This window comes from Larimichthys crocea, chromosome XIV (assembly GCF_000972845.2).
Source record: "Larimichthys crocea isolate SSNF chromosome XIV, L_crocea_2.0, whole genome shotgun sequence".
Lineage (NCBI taxonomy): Eukaryota > Metazoa > Chordata > Actinopteri > Sciaenidae > Larimichthys > Larimichthys crocea.
In genome coordinates, this window is record NC_040024.1 from 2,539,348 (window position 1) to 2,557,881 (window position 18,534).

At 38.5% G+C, this 18,534-nt stretch overlaps 4 protein-coding genes and 1 pseudogene across 4 annotated transcripts in view; 1 reads left to right on the top strand and 4 right to left on the bottom strand.

Moving 5' to 3' along the window:
* Positions 1-969, bottom strand: part of LOC113747658 (uncharacterized) — a 1,856-nt pseudogene extending 887 nt beyond the window's left edge.
* LOC104937123 (prostaglandin D2 receptor 2) overlaps positions 1-18,534 on the top strand; it is a 170,862-nt gene that overhangs the window by 50,583 nt on the left and 101,745 nt on the right. The window lies entirely within an intron of this gene.
* LOC104939186 (uncharacterized) lies at positions 3,991-5,791 on the bottom strand. Its single transcript, XM_019268167.2, has 5 exons — positions 5,728-5,791; positions 4,929-5,636; positions 4,696-4,812; positions 4,569-4,612; positions 3,991-4,463 (listed from the first exon to the last, which is right to left on the bottom strand). Exons 1-5 carry the CDS (start codon positions 5,780-5,782, stop codon positions 4,344-4,346), a joined length of 1,044 nt encoding a protein of 347 aa, XP_019123712.2. The 5' UTR covers positions 5,783-5,791; the 3' UTR covers positions 3,991-4,343.
* LOC104939184 (uncharacterized) lies at positions 7,586-11,192 on the bottom strand. Its single transcript, XM_019268166.2, has 5 exons — positions 11,001-11,192; positions 10,158-10,862; positions 9,886-10,011; positions 9,759-9,802; positions 7,586-9,655 (listed from the first exon to the last, which is right to left on the bottom strand). Exons 1-5 carry the CDS (start codon positions 11,053-11,055, stop codon positions 9,533-9,535), a joined length of 1,053 nt encoding a protein of 350 aa, XP_019123711.1. The 5' UTR covers positions 11,056-11,192; the 3' UTR covers positions 7,586-9,532.
* On the bottom strand, positions 14,659-17,271 carry LOC113747659 (uncharacterized). Its single transcript, XM_027288157.1, has 5 exons — positions 17,086-17,271; positions 16,243-16,947; positions 15,971-16,096; positions 15,843-15,886; positions 14,659-15,739 (listed from the first exon to the last, which is right to left on the bottom strand). Exons 1-5 carry the CDS (start codon positions 17,138-17,140, stop codon positions 15,617-15,619), a joined length of 1,053 nt encoding a protein of 350 aa, XP_027143958.1. The 5' UTR covers positions 17,141-17,271; the 3' UTR covers positions 14,659-15,616.

Consider the following 18,534-nt stretch of genomic DNA (forward strand, 5'->3'; position numbering starts at 1 on the left):
CCAATGTACGGCTATATTGACTGTGCAATCATTCACCAGTAGTCTGATGGTCTGTATACCAGTTGGAACCACGTCTGCCATCATCTCATATGACGTCACTGTGACTGGAAGAAGACACGTCACGAGACACAAGTTGTATTTCTTTTGACCCATTACATTCACTACAGGCTGAGAAGACACTTTATCCACTGCCACTGAATTTTCAACTTTTTCACTATTGCTTGAAATCAGCTCTTTATGACAGTCTTTGGGAAACGCAAGGCTGTAGTTCAGAGTCACAGAGCCTCCTGGCTGGATGGTCTCAGATGCTGACTGATGGACCAAAGCTGGGATGTTTGAACCTGAACCCTTCACACTGACAGTAATGACCTCAGAAAATTCTAATGTGTATATATAATTGACACAATAATAAGTAGCTGAGTCTAAAATACTTAGATCTGTGATTCTCAAGTGATTTTTACTATTTCCAGTATCCAGTGTGAAGCGTGGATTTTTCTTGAATTCATCATAGAAAGTGACATTTTTGTCATACTTGTAGTAACTACAGATGAGCCTTGGTTTCTGTCCCAGAGTTTCTTTAAACCAGAATAACTTTGTAGGAACATCCCGTTGAAGACATTGCAAAATCAAGTTGTCCCCAGTTTCAGCTGACACAAAACGTGTCTCTTGAAGAACAGATGAGGACACTTTCAGATTAGTCTTGTGAGCTGAATTGAAATGAGAATTACGTGTAAAAAGTCAAATAAAAACTAGTCTAGTCAGAAGTATTTATATGAGCATACACTAAGAGATAATTGTCACAAAAATGCAACTTACCCATTTCCCCGAAGAACAAACATGTGAGACAGAGAGCAAACAGTGGAGATGCCATCGTGCTCAAACTGCTGTGTTGAATGAAAGAACACTGATGGTTTCTCTACACTTCACACAGAAGGAAGTTTGAATTTGATTGGCCAACTTGAAGTGACACTGTATGTCCTGTATAGGAAACATGGTCATATGCTCACTCCCACCTACAGTGTCAAGTTAGGTGTAAAGTGTATATGGTTAGTTGAAGAACACTACAGCTCGTTAATGGCATTAGAGTTCAAATCATTAAAGAAAAACATCTTCAACATCAATATTTTCAGCAGTTCATCAATACTTAAAGTTATATTCTGATATACTCAACTCTCCTTTTAAGCTGTCATACAGAAACAATAATCTGACCTAAAAATATCTGATGCTATTAATCTAGGATTGCGCAGTAATAATCTTGATTCATGTTTCTGTGTAATTTCATTTTTATCTGGCAAAGATTGTGCCCTGTTTGCTTTGCCTGGGAGAAACATTCTTACTTTTTCCATTAGCTGCACCAACAAAACAAAAGAGGGGGAAAAAAAATTGTGTTTCCTGGAGTGATTCTGGTTAGGCAAAAGCAGCTGTGTGATTCCCCCGTTGAGGATTAGTCCTTCTTGGAGCTAGAGCCACCTACTTCCTGGTTGCTGTACCCTGGCATCTGTGTTTGGTGTGGATGTGGTTCGACTAATCCAGTCCTCAATCAACCCCAGCTGCATTTTAAATAGTTTGTGTGTCCGCAGTTCAGGACGGCTGTGAACCTGTGATCAGTGCGCCTGGCTTTTGGTTACTGTAATTCGTTCAAATGTCATTTTGTGTATTGGTTATTAGTTCCTGGAGCTTTTTCGTTATATTTCTATGTATGTGCACCCTCCTTGGTTAATTAAACTCCTGACATTAACCTTAACCTGGCCAGTTGTCACTTTCCACTTCATTTCCTATCCTTATCATATGTTACTGCTTTCCAAAATGAGCCGGGTCGTAACATAAATGGGGGCTCATCCGGGATCGAAATGAAAATTGTCCATTGGTAATTGTAAATTAATACTGAATCAGGTCTGTCAGTGTTTAATTAATTGGTGAGAGTTTGCTGAGCTCCTTTGTCTACTAGGTAAGTAAGCAAGTTGGAGGTGTGAGGGAGATTTTTTTATTTGATACAGGAAAGGAGTGAATTACAGTAGTCCAGTTTTGAGAAAATGAAGGTATGGATTATTTTTTTTAAGGTCGGATTGTGGGAGCATGGGTTTGACCGGCCACCCTCCAGCTCCCAAGCTGAGTAACTGCCACGTCCTACATGGATGTAAAATGACAATGACACTACCAAGCACCTACCATACTAAGATCACAGATTACAGCTAACAATAATCTATTGTTAGTTGTGGCTGATCTAAAGAACTACAGTCCTGGACAGTCCTAAAGAAGGAGAGGGGCTGGTTCACCTTAACCTCACAGTCCATAAGAATTTTACATATTTTCTGATACGTAGCTAATCAGGCTGAACTGTCACCTGCAATTAGAATTCATTTTTAGAAATCTTGATTTACCTTATTTTTAGTTCTGTTTATTTCTTATAATTTTACTGGCAGATATACAACATTGTGTACATCCAGCTGAAACATCACAAAAATGTAAAGACTTCTTACCTAAGGTGAGCCAAAGATTTAAATCTGACTGTGGCAGATGGTTTGTCAGTGTTCAGAACTGTTTGAAATACTCAGGTACTTTCAAAAACATACAGGCCTGGTGGTCTGAACTAACACCAGCAGCATCTACACTAACCTCTTCAGCCACCGCCATTGTTCTTTCCCGAGCAGTCACTTTTTCACATGTATTCACACAAAGGAAATTACTCTTGTGGGACAATAATCATCTGAACTAAATGCACATGAATTGATCAAACATTATGGGGTTAGTCAACTTTCAGAATTTGACTGAGCCTCAGTATTTTGGGACACAGGTTGCATCAGGCTACAGGTGAGCTGTGTAGTACTTAAAGAGTAATCCTTTTAACCCAGTCAAAGGGTTATATTAGTCAACATTAGTCCAAGTAAAGTATCTAATTTGAATATCTGCTTTCATTTGTCTGTTATATCAGTTTACATCTGTCATCAGTAATATTCTAAGTAATATTCCAACTAAACAGTATTCTGATTAGCACTGACCAACCGCTAATACTAAAGGCAGTTGTATATTAAGTTGTCTGAAGTTCTTCTAGAAATAGATTATAATAATAATGATGATGACCAGCTGACCAGTATACCAGCATACAAACGCAGTCCCTGTCTCATCATACAGAGACTTCCAAAGAGTCATAGTGAAGTTCAGAGTATGGTGGCTCTGGCCATCGCCATCTTGACAGTCCAGGCATGGAGCATGGGTGGAGCCCAGGCCTGCTGAATGAAGCATGGTTACTCAAACAAGCCTCCTGTGTCAGTATCCATGCGTCAATGTGGCCAATGTGGCATTTGATAGTAGTAGTCTGGAATTGTCAATTATGCCGTCAAGCACGTTGCATAATATGTTAATCACTTACATCATTTTATGTGAGCTTTATGGCTGAGCAGTGTCTTGTTTTTTAAGGTTATTTTAGGTACAACTGTAATGCAGAATTTATCTACATATGAACTTATATTGTAGCAGTGCTCCATAAAAACATTCCAATGAAAAACCATAGCTAGGCTTGTAGTGGTAGGTATTGTGCTTTTGCACATAAACACCGTATCAAATCATATCATATCAAATCCTTATCAATTGTGGCTTGGTGCTATATTTTCTACCTCCTGTCTTTGTGGTACGACACCATATATGTTACTTGTGTCTTGTTCAGTGTTGTCCCATGTGGGACAATCAAGTTGAAGTAAAGGTCATATAATGTACATGATGAAAATGATTTAGAAGAGTCACCAATGCATGCACAGGCTAACTGCAACTCTCCAAACTATGCTTGATGCACAGATAAAACTAACAGTAACTAGTACAACTTCATGTTTTTAGGTCAGGAAAAGAAAAGGCGGATGAGGTCAACCACATACACATGAAACCAGTCTTGTCTAAAAAATGTGACGAGTGACTTACAGATAGAACATATGCACACATTTGGTTTGAAACACAAAGTGCTCCAAATTTTGATTATTTTATTTGATTATGGCCAACATAAAATTCACGCATAAACACATACATTATTTTGTTAAAAGGATCAGAAAATATGAGTCAATCTCGATCCTTAAAGTCCACGCGTCACAACAATCAATGAATCTAAGCTTCTAAATATGCTGGGTAAGTTACAAAAATAATTGTAACAAGGTTACATGGTGGAAATATTCAGCTTCAAACCACAAAACAAGATCCTAACAATACACATTAGTCAACGTAGAGCAATTAAACATACAAAGTTAATAGAAAATGATATTTATTCCAAACTTAATCCAAAATCTAAGATATACTCTAAAAGAGGCACAAATAATTCCTGTCTTATTGGCAAATGTCTGACAAAAGTAAGTCCAGTTCTACTGCTTTGCACTGTAGTACACACACTCACTCCAGGTTTGATCCCTCTGTGTTCTTGATCTCTTGGAGAGGTTGACACTTAAGGCAGCATAATACAGGTTGTCTACGTTTTGGTAATCCTAGGAACAAAATATACATCACATATAATTATAAAGTACAACATCTATTGTGCAAAAATGTGTCTATATTCAGCAGTTAGTTTACTGTCAATAGTTTTGACTCACCTCTGCATTTGCTGTGGAGGGAGCTGAACATCTTGTTTGAGACTCTGGTTGTGAAACAGAAAAAAAGCTCTTCATTCAGAAGTCATGTTCAGTGAATACAAGCTGTAACATACAAACTAGCAGTTACCTGAAGATCGGCAGCTGTTTGTCTTGTTCATCATGCAGACTGAGAAAGCCAGTAAAACAACCAGGATGGTGGTGAATGCTGAAAATCCCCTCCAGAAATACGCCAAGTCAACCTCATCTGTACAAAAACAGACATCACACACAGAGCTGTTAACACATTTTCTCTTTTTCTTCTTGGAAAGTAACAATGAGTACTCTTAAGATTCACCAACCTCGTCCAGAAAAGTGACTTACCTTCAAAGTCCAGCTTGGTCCCGTTTCCAAACAGTATGTGTCCACATGAGGCAACAGCACAGTAGTAGGTCCCAGCATGAGAAGGATTCAGGCTCTTCATCGGCAAGTTGTAGACACAGGTGTGTGTTTGTGTGTTGGGTTTCCTCTCACACTGATCATTCCTGCCTCCATGGGTGTAAATGAGTCCTGGATGAGATTCTTCAGAGTCTTTGAACCAGTAAACACTGTGTTCTCCATCACAGGTCCCAGTGTGTACTGTACAGTTCAGAGTCACAGAGCCTCCTGGCTGGATGGTCTCAGATGCTGACTGATGGACCAAAGCTGGGATGTTCAAACCTGAACCCTTTACACTGACGGTAATACTCTCAGAAATGTCTAATGCGTATAAATAGCAACTTAAGCAGTAGTAAGTGGCTGAGTCTGAAATACTTAGATCTGTGATTGTCAAGTGATTTTTACCATTTCTGGTGTCCACTGTAAAGCGGGGATTGTCCTTGAATTCATCATAGAAAGTGACATTTTTGTCATACAGGTAGAAGGTAGAAATTATCTTTGGTTTCTGTCCCACTGTATGTTTATACCAGTAAAGCCTTGCAGCAATATCAACGTCATAGAAACATTGCAAAGTCAAGTTGTCCCCAGTGTTAAAAGATACAAAATCGCTGTCTCGATTAACAGACATGGGGAATTTCAGATCAGCAGTCTGAGCTGAAATAAAATGAGACAAAATTATTGTAGTGTTAATTTAATGTAACGGTGTAATCACATACATGTTCATATAAGAAAAAACAAAACTCACCCATTTTCCCCACGAACAGACATGTGAGAAAGAGAGCAAACAGCGGAGATGTCATCGTGTTAAACCTCTGTGTCAAAGAAAAAGAACACTGATGGCTCCGGCGCTCTTTATGCTCAAGGCTGTGTTTGATTGGGCAATCTGAATTACGCTGTTCTGTGTGGCCTACTTAGAAGGCATCACATGTTCACAACCACGCAGTACAAAAAAAGAGTCGAGTTTTCTTTTCTTTTCAGAAAAGGCTCAAATGTTGAGAGATATTTAAAAGTATATAACAGCTCCTCATGGCAGCATTGGGAACACTTTATAATGAGTACACACTATTAAGCATTAGTTAAGCATTAATATATACTGAATTTATCATTTTTTAACGCATGAATACTCATTAGTATGTAGTTAATAAACACAGTTGCAAATGTTTTACTCATTGATAAGCACAGTAGTTATGGATTAGTAAATACTGAACTCATCATTTATAAAGTATATGGTTTATAATCACAGTTATAAAGGTTTTACTCTTCTGTACTAATGGTTAGTGAGTGTTAGTAGATGTTTTATTAAAAACTCAAATTCCATTTCCAATGGATGACCTATAAACAGTTATTAATGCAGAAATTCATGAATTCAGGCAGTTACAAAGCACTTACTACTCGTTAATTAAGTATTTTGTGTGAGCTCATCTAAAGTGGGCACTATCTATGCCTTTATGAATGAGATTTAAAGGCTAGCAATGCCAGTGGATCATAAAAGTTTAAGTTTAATCTTTGTTTGAAAAAAATACGTCAAATACGTGGCTGCTCTATTTTTGACGGATGCCGTGAGCAGCCCGTGGCAATTTATTAACACAGAGAACCTCGAGCGGGCGGAAGCCAGACACAGAAAAAGAATCTGGTGGATTTTCAAAATAAAATACCCTGTGCAAACTGCTGGTCGTAAAAAACAGACAAAAGAGAAACTAATTAACTACGTAGCATATTTACACATGCAGAAGCATAAAACACCAAGAAAATGACCAAATATGAGCAAGTAAACAAAGTCTGGTGGGCTAAACGCTCCTCTTCTGAAATGCTCCTGGTGGGGTTTGAAGTTGCTACAGGTCGGACCAAAACAGTGTGGCACTCCAATATATCCATCTCCACACCGGCATTCTTTTGGGTCCGCGTCCACCTGATTCGACGATTTAGGTCAGAGTTCTCCATCTCCATCTCTCCATTCATCTTAGCTGCACCGATCAGAAACGTCTGCTCCTCCTTTTCTTGAAGATAGAGACCGGTTTCAATATCACATCTCTGCACTTGTACTGCAGGTTGGTCCTCTGTAGTATTGTATCCTGTTTATTGTTGTATTTTTTCCTTCTGTTAGTGTGGTATGACGCCATATATAATGCGACTTGTAAGCATTGGCCATGTTTGCACTGTGACTGTAACTGTGTTTACTGTGTATGTTTTTATTGTCTATGTATGTTCAGTCGTGTCCTGACTGCAAACCAGTCTCACTCTGGGATAATAATCAAGTTGCAGTAAAGGTCAAAGTTGTATCATCAACATGCTTCAGATGAATGTAAAACATCAGATGTATCATTTCTAGTTGTGTTCCTTCATGTTGAATTAGAAAGTCATCATTGCAGGCACAGGCTAACCACAACAACTCCAAACAGTACTCCATTTATAAGCATCTTACAGGTGTTCATATTTCATATGTTTGAGTCATTACAATAACCTTCCAACTTACTTTGGCTTTAAACAGTTTCACTACTCATTCACATATTAGGGTGGGTGAGGTCAACCACAAGCGGTGCCAGCAGTTGTTCATGTATAAAGAGTTTCTTCTGAATTGAACACACTCAAGTCCTCCAGGTTTTGATAATATTTATTTGATCATGTTCAAATTTGGTCATGAATTTATCATCATGTAACATCACAATATTTTGAGCACTTTATAAATGTTTGATATTGTACTGATATACTAAACTCTCTTTTCAAGGTGCAACTTTACATTGGAGGGGAAATGAGCTCAGATTAGCAACTTGGGCTAATCAGCCAATCTAGTCTTTAATATTATGAAGCAGAACTCTGAAGACTGAATATTGCAACACTAAGAAATTATTCTAACAAAGAAAATGATTCGCCTATGTAAACTAACTGTCTACAATGTACAGAAATCAAAGCATGATGTCATAACATTCAGGACACTACAGAAACAGAAAGAAAAGATGTAACCAATCAGTGGATGCGCTCATCCCAGGGGGGTGGTGTCAGTGGTCAACCCTTATCTGGGCATGCAGTCTAAAGCCTGGACCCCACTGGACACGTCTCTGTAATGTTGTGGCTGAGATGCTGTTTTGGTCAGTTCTCCATGTGGCGTCATACACCACCATCAGCGTTTCAGAAGTGGACTGTTTTTCCTGCCAGACTTTGTTAACTTGGTCACATTTTGTCATTTTTCTTTGGCTTATATGCTGCAGTGTGAGCACCAAGATTTATTTGATCATAAACAATGTAAAATTCACAAAGAAACACATGATTTAGTTAAAAACTATAAATAAACACAAGCAGTATGAGACAATCTTGATCCTAAAAGCACACATGAATCAAAGCTTCCAAATATATTGGTTAAGTTGAAAAATCGACCAGATTCTCTCTCTGCCGTTTGTGTGTCGGACTTCTGACAAGCTTGACCTGCGATGTGTTGAGCAGCTGGTGGTAGTTGATGCGGCTGGTTGCAGCATCTATCAAAAATAGAACAGCCTGTATTCTTGTTGGAGCAGAGCGTAGATGTGCTTCTGAAACGCACCACATTGTTACTGGTGGGGCCACAAACAGTGTCTAGAACAGCCGTGATCAGCTTCGCTGTCCATGGTGCAGCCAGAATGCATTGCAGCTGTAACAATTAATTGCTGAAATGGGCATTGAGATATTAACATCTGATTCTTGCGTGCATACAACTTAGGTAAAATTAAGGGAAGTTAATACTAAATATAATAGAATAGTAATATGTACTTTGACCTATGACCTAAGCTGTACTGGTCCTTTAATGACAACACATGCACACACTGAGATGCATTAAAAACCATTGAAGGCAAAACAAAAAGTTCAAGACATAATCGATCCTCAAAACTCATGTGTCACTTGTAGCATCAGTGAATCCGACCATCAAAATACACTGCTTTTATCAGAAAGAGAATGTATATAAAAGTAACCAGATTAAACAAAGGTTTCGATGATGCTTTTTCTTAAGACCATGAAGTCACTTTTAGGAGGTAATGATTAACCACAAAGACAAACAAAAGAGAGCAGAAGGCCTTTAAATATAATACAATAGTCCTACATTGACCTGTGACATAAGCCTTTGAAGAGCTGTACTGGTCCTTTAATGACAACACATGCACACACTGAGATGCATTAAAAACCATTTAAGGCAAAACAAAAAGTTCAAGACATAATCGATCCTCAAAGGTCATGTGTCACTTGTAGCATCAGTGAATCTGACCATCAAAATGTACTGCTTTGATCAGAAAGAGAATGTATATAAAAGTAACCAAATTAAACAAACTTTCGCTTTTTCCCAAGACAATGAAGTCACAGTTAGGAGGTAATGATTAACCACAAAGACAAACACAAGAGAGCAGAAGGCCTCTAATGTGAACATTACAAAAACCTACTGAATCATAGAAATATTGTCTTTTGACAGCTGACCAAAAGGAAGATAGAAAATATCTCAAGATCTACATCTAAATCTACACTACACTTTGAAAGAATATTTTTAAAAAAATCCAGTCTCACTAAAAATATGGTAATCACGTCCAGTTCTAGTGCTTTACCCCGGAGTACACACATTCATCCCTGCTGTTGTTCCTCTGTCTTCTTGATCTGCTGGGCAGGTTGACATTTAAAGCAGCATAATGGAGGTTGTCTGTATCTCCATTATATCCCTGAAAATAATAATAACAATGTCCAAAAAAACAATTAAATGTTGTACCATAAAACAGTCTTTAAATGTAAATTCACCAAATAATTTAAAGATAAAATTCCTACCTTAAGATTGACTGCGGAGGGAGCTGAAAATCTTGCTTGAGACTCTGATTGTGAAACACACATAAAGTTCTTCATTAAAAGATATTCAGTTAACAAAACCAGAAACAAACAGGGTTAGTTACTGTACCTGGAGTTTGGAAACTGATTCTTTTCTTCATCTTGTACATTGAGAAAGCCGATAAAACCAACAGGGTAGTGGTGAAGATCAAAGCTCCACTCAGGAAATACACCAAGACAAAAGAGTGCACCTCATCTGTAGAGTCATACACCGGAAACAGCTTTCAGTATGTTTTTAATCTAAGTTTGATGGTAGATTAAGATTGGCTATTCATCAGATAAAACATCATCAGAAGTAACAATGAGTACTAATACACAAACCTCATCTAGAAAGTGACTTACCTTCAAAGTCCAGCTTGGTCCCGTTTCCAAACAGTATGTGTCCACATGAGGCAACAGCACAGTAGTAGGTCCCAGCATGAGAAAGATTCAGGCTCTTCATCGGCAAGTTGTAGACACAGGTGTGTGTTTGTGTGTTGGGTTTCCTCTCACACTGATCATTCCTGCCTCCATGGGTGTAAATGAGTCCTGGATGAGATTCTTCAGAGTCTTTGAACCAGTAAACACTGTGTTCTCCATCACAGGTCCCAGTGTGTACTGTACAGTTCAGAGTCACAGAGCCTCCTGGCTGGATGGTCTCAGATGCCGACTGATGGACCAAAGCTGGGATGTTCGAACCTGAACCCTTTACACTGACAGTGATGGCCTCAGAAATTTTAAACACATTTAAATAGCAATGTATACAGTTGTAAGTCGCCGAGTCTGAAATGTGTAAATCTGTGATTTTCAAGTGATTTTTACTCTTTCCAGTATCCAGTGTGAAGCGTGGATTGTTTTTGAATTCATCATAAAAAGTGACATTGTCATACTTGTAGTAACTACAGATGAGCTTCATTTTCTCTCCCAGAGTTTGTTTATACCAGTAAAGTTTTGCATGATCATCACCTTCACTGAAACATTGCAATGTCAAGTTGTCTCCTGTTTTAACTGATAGAAAACTTGTCTCTTGACGAACAGATGAGGACAATTTCAGATTAGTCGTCTGAGCTGAAGTGAAATGAGAGATAACACACATACACAATTACTCATATGTGATATAACTCATTAGATTCAGTGTAGTAGATATATTATAAACATTAGTATGAGGAGTGATCATACACCAAAAGTCACAAAAATGGAACTTACCCATTTCCCCGAAGAACAAACATGTGAGACAGAGAGCAAACAGTGGAGATGCCATCGAGCTCAAACTGCTGTGTTGAATGAAAGAACACTGACGGTTTCTCTACACTTCACACAGAAGGAAGTTTGAATTTGATTGGCCAACTTGAAGTGACACTGTATGTCCTGTATAGGAAACGTGGTGACATGTTCACTTCCACCTACAGTGTCAAGTTTAAAAATAACACACCTTTACATCCAGTGTGAACGCGCCAGATTCAAGATAGTAGATTTATTCAAAGGTTGAACTGATAATTATGATGTTTACCATAAACATATTTTGAGCACCTCATCATATTGGATAATATACTGATATACTAAACTCTCTTTTCAAGGTGAAACATTACATTGGAGGTAAATTAGCTCTCTTTGGGGAAATTAGGTAACAGGCCAATCTGGTCTGAATATTATTAATAAGAATTTGAGTACTCATCCACTGAATCTCAGAGTGAACATACTAACACTAAGGAATAATTCAAACTTCCTAGTTGAACAAAGAAGAATGAATTGTGTACAGAAAATAAAGCAGAATGACATAATATTCATGACACTACAGAAATAGAACAAAACCATCTGAGCAGTCAGTGGATGTGCTCATCCCAGATGGCTGGTTTCGATGTTTTCAACCCACATCTGGGCATGCAGTTGAAAGCCTACATACACCGAATCAGAGTGTTTTGCCTGCTTTGTTAACTTGTGCAGATTTGGTCATTTGTCTTCAGCTTATGTATTTCTATCATGAGTAAATATGCTATGTAGATATATTATTCCTGGGGCTGGGCGATATGAACCAAAAGTCATATCTCAATATTTTTTAGCTGAAATGTGATACTCAATATATATACTGAAATTTTTTCTGTGGCCTCATAATTTCATACATCTATTATTAATGAACTGCCAGTAAATCGCACTCCTACCACTCATACTACAAATCCCACAATGCACTGCAACAGTTGACACACAGGTTAAGCCTGTGCCCCACCTCTAACCCCGCTTCTTTGGTTGCTTATTGACACACTAATCAGTGGTCCAGTGTTGACAACTTAGCGACTTTGTCGTTATATTTAGCAACTTTTCAGACCCTCTAGCAATTAGTTTTTTCCCAAAAAGCGACTAGTGACAAATCTAACAACTTTGTCTGGAGTTATTGGAGACTCTGACGTGACGATGCCAACGAGCAGTGGGAGACCTGTTCTCTATGTTGTTTGTGTGTCTGACTTCTGAGCAGCTCAATCTACTCCATGCAGAATGAGTGAGTGAGTGGCTGTGCAGTTACAGATCAAGGCGTGTAGTTCAGACATTCACAACTGTGCTCCGTAGTTTGGTCAGAGCGTCCCAAAGTGTCTTGCCACTAATTTACAGCTGTAAAAAAGTGACTTGGTTTACAGGAGTCCTGAAAGGCCTCACATTAAGGTGTCTCTGTGCTCTGCTCAGAAATAACCTACAGTATGTAATGTATGTAAAATGTATGATGTTTTCACCTTCATAATCAGCATTAGCCTGTCTTGGTCAAGATTTTTTTGGGGCCTTTTCAAGCTTTATTTCTGAAAGAGACAGCTAAAGAGTGACAGGAATATGGGGAGAGAGAGAGATGGGGAACAACATGCGGGAAAGAGCCACAGGTCAGACTTGAACCCTGGGCTTTCGCAGCAAGGACTGAGTCCCTTGGCACATGGGGCGGCTGCTCTACCAACTGAGCTAAACGACACCCCATTGCATACAAATTTTAATGACAACATTTCTGATACACGTAGATTAGAACATGTATGTGAAGACTGTGGATCCAGGAGGACATAAAAAAAATTCAGGTCTCGCCAAGTGAGACCTGGACTCTATGACCTCCTCTCCACCATGGAGACTTGAAAGAAGACAGGCCAAACAAGGAAATATAAAACTACACAGAAAGAGAGTGGAAGAGAAACTTGAAGCTTGGAGGCATGAGGAACATAAACAGAGGTTTAGAAAAATGCAGCAGTAATCAGTGTGTCAAGCAGGAATCACTGGACTCCAGCGGCATCCTATGTGAGGAAGTGTTTCATTGGATGCAAAATTGGTATACACCTCGAGGGCAGGATGAGTTATCAAAAACTTTTTTCATTGTTTAGTTGACAATGACAAACCCTAAAATCTCATCAAGAATACCTGAAAATACTTGACTTTTTTGTCATTGTTGGGCCACATACTGCAGTATAGGTGATACATAGTGCTAGAGATTTGTGATTAAAAAAACTTTAAACATGAATTTTGACTTTATTAGAGAGTATACCTGATATATAGTGACTGACAAATGTGATTACAAAGAAACTTGAACATGAATTTTGACTTTATGGGGACTTCAACTTAGTACTCAGCATGCAGCAGTACAAACACTACTGCTGCAGGAACTATTCTGTGTTGTTCTCTGTTGTATTGTGTGTTTGGTATAAAATGCTGACACCAGTTTCAATGTCACATCTTTGCACTTGTACTGCAGGTTGGTCCTCTCTAGTATTGTATCCTGTTTATTGTTGTATTTTTTCCTTCTGTTAGTGTGGTATGACGCCATATATATTGCGACTTGTAAGCATTGGCCATGTTTGCACTGTGACTGTAAATGTGTTTACTGTGTATGTTTTTATTGTCTATGTATGTTCAGTCGTGTCCTGACTGCAAACCAGTCTCACTCTGGGAGAATAATCAAGTTGCAGTAAAGGTCAAAGTTGTATCATCAACATGCTTCAGATGAATGTAAAACATCAGATGTATCATTTCTAGTTGTGTTCCTTCATGTTGAATTAGAAAGTCATCATTGCAGGCACAGGCTAACCACAACAACTCCAAACAGTACTCCATTTATAAGCATCTTACAGGTGTTTATATTTCATATGTTTGAGTCATTAAAATAACCTTCCAACTTACTTTGGCTTTAAACTGTTTCACTACTCACTCACATATTGGGGTGGGTGAGGTCAACCACAAGCGGTGCCAGCAGTTGTTCATGTATAAGGAGTTTCTTCTGAATTGAACACACGCAAGTCCTCCAGGTTTTGATAATATTTATTTGATCATGTTCAAATTTAGTCATGAATTTATCATCATGTAACATCACAATATTTTGAGCACTTCATCAATGTTTGATATTGTACTGATATACTAAACTCTCTTTTCAAGGTGCAACTTTACATTGGAGGGGAAATTAGCTCAGATTAGCAACTTGGGCTAATCAGCCAATCTGGTCTTTTAATATTATGAAGCAGAACATTGATGACTGAACATTACAACACTAAGAAATTATTCTAACAAAGAAAATGATTCGCCTATGTAAACTAACTGTCTGCAATGTACAGAAATCAAAGCATGATGTCATAACATTCAGGACACTACAGAAACAGAAAGAAAGGATGTGACCAATCAGTGGATGCGCTCATCCCAGGGGGATGGTGTCAGTGGTCAACCCTTATCTGGGCATGCAGTCCCAAGCCTGGACCCCACTGGACACGTCTCTGTAATGTTGTGGCTGATATGCTGTTTTGGTCAGTTCTCCATGTGGCGTCATACACCACCATCAGCGTTTCAGAAGTGGTCTGTTTTTCCTGCCAGACTTTGTTAACTTGGTCACATTTTGTCATTTTTCTTTGGCTTATATGCTGCAGTGTGAGCACCAAGATTTATTTGATCATAAACAATGTAAAATTCACAAAGAAACACATGATTTAGTTAAAAACTATCAATAAACACAAGCAGTATGAGACAATCTTGATCCTAAAAGCACACATGAATCAAAGCTTCCAAATATATTGGTTAAGTTGAAAAATCGACCAGATTCTCTCTCTGCCGTTTGTGTGTCGGACTTCTGACAAGCTTGACCTGCGATGTGTTGAGCAGCTGGTGGTAGTTGATGCGGCTGGTTGCAGCATCTATCAAAAATAGAACAGCCTGTATTCTTGTTGGAGCAGAGCGTAGATGTGCTTCTGAAACGCACCACATTGTTACTGGTGGGGCCACAAACAGTGTCTAGAACAGCCGTGATCAGCTTCGCTGTCCATGGTGCAGCCAGAATGCATTGCAGCTGTAACAATTAATTGCTGAAATGGGCATTGAGATATTAACATCTGATTCTTGCGTGCATACAACTTAGGTAAAATTAAGGGAAGTTAATACTAAATATAATAGAATAGTAATATGTACTTTGACCTATGACCTAAGCTGTACTGGTCCTTTAATGACAACACATGCACACACTGAGATGCATTAAAAACCATTGAAGGCAAAACAAAAAGTTCAAGACATAATCGATCCTCAAAACTCATGTGTCACTTGTAGCATCAGTGAATCCGACCATCAAAATGTACTGCTTTGATCAGAAAGAGAATGTATATAAAAGTAACCAAATTAAACAAAGTTTCGCTTTTTCCTAAGACAATGAAGTCACAGTTAGGAGGTAATGATTAACCACAAAGACAAACACAAGAGAGCAGAAGGCCTTTAATGTGAACATTACAAAAACCTACTGAATCATAGAAATATTGTCTTTTGACAGCTGACCAAAAGGAAGATAGAAAATATCTCAAGATCTAAAAATACGGCAGTCATGTCCAGTTCTAGTGCTTTACACCGGAGTACACACATTCATCCCTGCTGTTGTTCCTCTGTCTTCTTGATCTGCTGGGCAGGTTGACATTTAAAGCAGCATAATGGAGGTTGTCTGTATCTCCATTATATCCCTGAAAATAATAATAACAATGTCCAAAAAAACAATTAAATGTTTCACAATAAAACAGTCTTTAAATGTAAATTCACCAAATAATTTAAAGATAAAATTCTTACCTCACGATTGAATGCGGAGGGAGCTGAAAATCTAGCTTGAGACTCTGATTGTGAAACACAAATAAAGTTCTTCATTCAAAAGATATTCAGTTAACAAAACCAGAAACAAACAGGGTTAGTTACTGTACCTGGAGTTTGGAAACTGATTCTTTTCTTCATCTTGTACATTGAGAAAGCCGATAAAACCAACAGGGTAGTGGTGAAGATCAAAGCTCCACTCAGGAAATACACCAAGACAAAAGAGTGCACCTCATCTGTAGAGTCATACACCGGAAACAGCTTTCAGTATGTTTTTAATCTAAGTTTGATGGTAGATTAAGATTGGCTATTTATCAGATAAAACATCATCAGAAGTAACAATGAGTACTAATACACGAACCTCATCTAGAAAGTGACTTACCTTCAAAGTCCAGCTTGGTCCCGTTTCCAAACAGTATGTGTCCACATGAGGCAACAGCACAGTAGTAGGTCCCAGCATGAGAAAGATTCAGGCTCTTCATCGGCAAGTTGTAGACACAGGTGTGTGTTTGTGTGTTGGGTTTCCTCTCACACTGATCATTCCTGCCTCCATGGGTGTAAATGAGTCCTGGATGAGATTCTTCAGAGTCTTTGAACCAGTAAACACTGTGTTCTCCATCACAGGTCCCAGTGTGTACTGTACAGTTCAGAGTCACAGAGCCTCCTGGCTGGATGGTCTCAGATGCTGACTGATGGACCAAAGCTGGGATGTTCAAACCTGAACTCTTCACACTGACAGTAATGGCCTCAGAAATTTTAAACACATTTAAATAGCAATGTATACAGTTGTAAGTCGCCGAGTCTGAAATGTGTAAATCTGTGATTTTCAAGTGATTTTTACTCTTTCCAGTATCCAGTGTGAAGCGTGGATTGTTTTTGAATTCATCATAAAAAGTGACATTGTCATACTTGTAGTAACTACAGATGAGCTTCATTTTCTCTCCCAGAGTTTGTTTATACCAGTAAAGTTTTGCATGATCATCACCTTCACTGAAACATTGCAATGTCAAGTTGTCTCCTGTTTTAACTGATAGAAAACTTGTCTCTTGACGAACAGATGAGGACAATTTCAGATTAGTCGTCTGAGCTGAAGTGAAATGAGAGATAACACACATACACAATTACTCATATGTGATATAACTCATTAGATTCAGTGTAGTAGATATATTATAAACATTAGTATGAGGAGTGATCATACACCAAAAGTCACAAAAATGGAACTTACCCATTTCCCCGAAGAACAAACATGTGAGACAGAGAGCAAACAGTGGAGATGCCATCGAGCTCAAACTGCTGTGTTGAATGAAAGAACACTGACGGTTTCTCTACACTTCACACAGAAGGAAGTTTGAATTTGATTGGCCAACTTGAAGTGACACTGTATGTCCTGTATAGGAAACGTGGTGACATGTTCACTTCCACCTACAGTGTCAAGTTTAAAAATAACACACCTTTACATCCAGTGTGAACGCGCCAGATTCAAGATAGTAGATTTATTCAAAGGTTGAACTGATAATTATGATGTTTACCATAAACATATTTTGAGCACCTCATCATATTGGATAATATACTGATATACTAAACTCTCTTTTCAAGGTGAAACATTACATTGGAGGTAAATTAGCTCTCTTTGGGGAAATTAGGTAACAGGCCAATCTGGTCTGAATATTATTAATAAGAATTTGAGTACTCATCCACTGAATCTCAGAGTGAACATACTAACACTAAGGAATAATTCAAACTTCCTAGTTGAACAAAGAAGAATGAATTGTGTACAGAAAATAAAGCAGAATGACATAATATTCATGACACTACAGAAATAGAACAAAACCATCTGAGCAGTCAGTGGATGTGCTCATCCCAGATGGCTGGTTTCGATGTTTTCAACCCACATCTGGGCATGCAGTTGAAAGCCTACATACACCGAATCAGAGTGTTTTGCCTGCTTTGTTAACTTGTGCAGATTTGGTCATTTGTCTTCAGCTTATGTATTTCTATCATGAGTAAATATGCTATGTAGATATATTATTCCTGGGGCTGGGCGATATGAACCAAAAGTCATATCTCAATATTTTTTAGCTGAAATGTGATACTCAATATATATACTGAAATTTTTTCTGTGGCCTCATAATTTCATACATCTATTATTAATGAACTGCCAGTAAATCGCACTCCTACCACTCATACTACAAATCCCACAATGCACTGCAACAGTTGACACACAGGTTAAGCCTGTGCCCCACCTCTAACCCCGCTTCTTTGGTTGCTTATTGACACACTAATCAGTGGTCCAGTGTTGACAACTTAGCGACTTTGTCGTTATATTTAGCAACTTTTCAGACCCTCTAGCAATTAGTTTTTTCCCAAAAAGCGACTAGTGACAAATCTAACAACTTTGTCTGGAGTTATTGGAGACTCTGACGTGACGATGCCAACGAGCAGTGGGAGACCTGTTCTCTATGTTGTTTGTGTGTCTGACTTCTGAGCAGCTCAATCTACTCCATGCAGAATGAGTGAGTGAGTGGCTGTGCAGTTACAGATCAAGGCGTGTAGTTCAGACATTCACAACTGTGCTCCGTAGTTTGGTCAGAGCGTCCCAAAGTGTCTTGCCACTAATTTACAGCTGTAAAAAAGTGACTTGGTTTACAGGAGTCCTGAAAGGCCTCACATTAAG

What these genes read in the sequence shown, in the direction of transcription:
- LOC104939186 (XM_019268167.2), bottom strand. Translation starts at nt 5,782, where the DNA reads ATGACATCTCCGCTGTTTGCTCTCTTTCTCACATGTCTGTTCGTGGGG. An exon ending in GACCAAGCTGGACTTTGAAG is followed by an intron (nt 4,813 to 4,928) that starts GTAAGTCACTTT and finishes GTTTTTGTACAG; the next exon opens with ATGAGGTTGACTTGGCGTAT. An exon ending in AAACAGCTGCCGATCTTCAG is followed by an intron (nt 4,613 to 4,695) that starts GTAACTGCTAGT and finishes TTTCACAACCAG; the next exon opens with AGTCTCAAACAAGATGTTCA.
- LOC113747659 (XM_027288157.1), bottom strand. Translation starts at nt 17,140, where the DNA reads ATGGCATCTCCACTGTTTGCTCTCTGTCTCACATGTTTGTTCTTCGGG. An exon ending in TTTGTTCTTCGGGGAAATGG is followed by an intron (nt 16,948 to 17,085) that starts GTAAGTTCCATT and finishes ATTTCACTTCAG; the next exon opens with CTCAGACGACTAATCTGAAA. An exon ending in AATCAGTTTCCAAACTCCAG is followed by an intron (nt 15,887 to 15,970) that starts GTACAGTAACTA and finishes TTTCACAATCAG; the next exon opens with AGTCTCAAGCTAGATTTTCA.
- LOC104939184 (XM_019268166.2), bottom strand. Translation starts at nt 11,055, where the DNA reads ATGGCATCTCCACTGTTTGCTCTCTGTCTCACATGTTTGTTCTTCGGG. An exon ending in GACCAAGCTGGACTTTGAAG is followed by an intron (nt 10,012 to 10,157) that starts GTAAGTCACTTT and finishes ATGACTCTACAG; the next exon opens with ATGAGGTGCACTCTTTTGTC. An exon ending in AATCAGTTTCCAAACTCCAG is followed by an intron (nt 9,803 to 9,885) that starts GTACAGTAACTA and finishes TTTCACAATCAG; the next exon opens with AGTCTCAAGCAAGATTTTCA.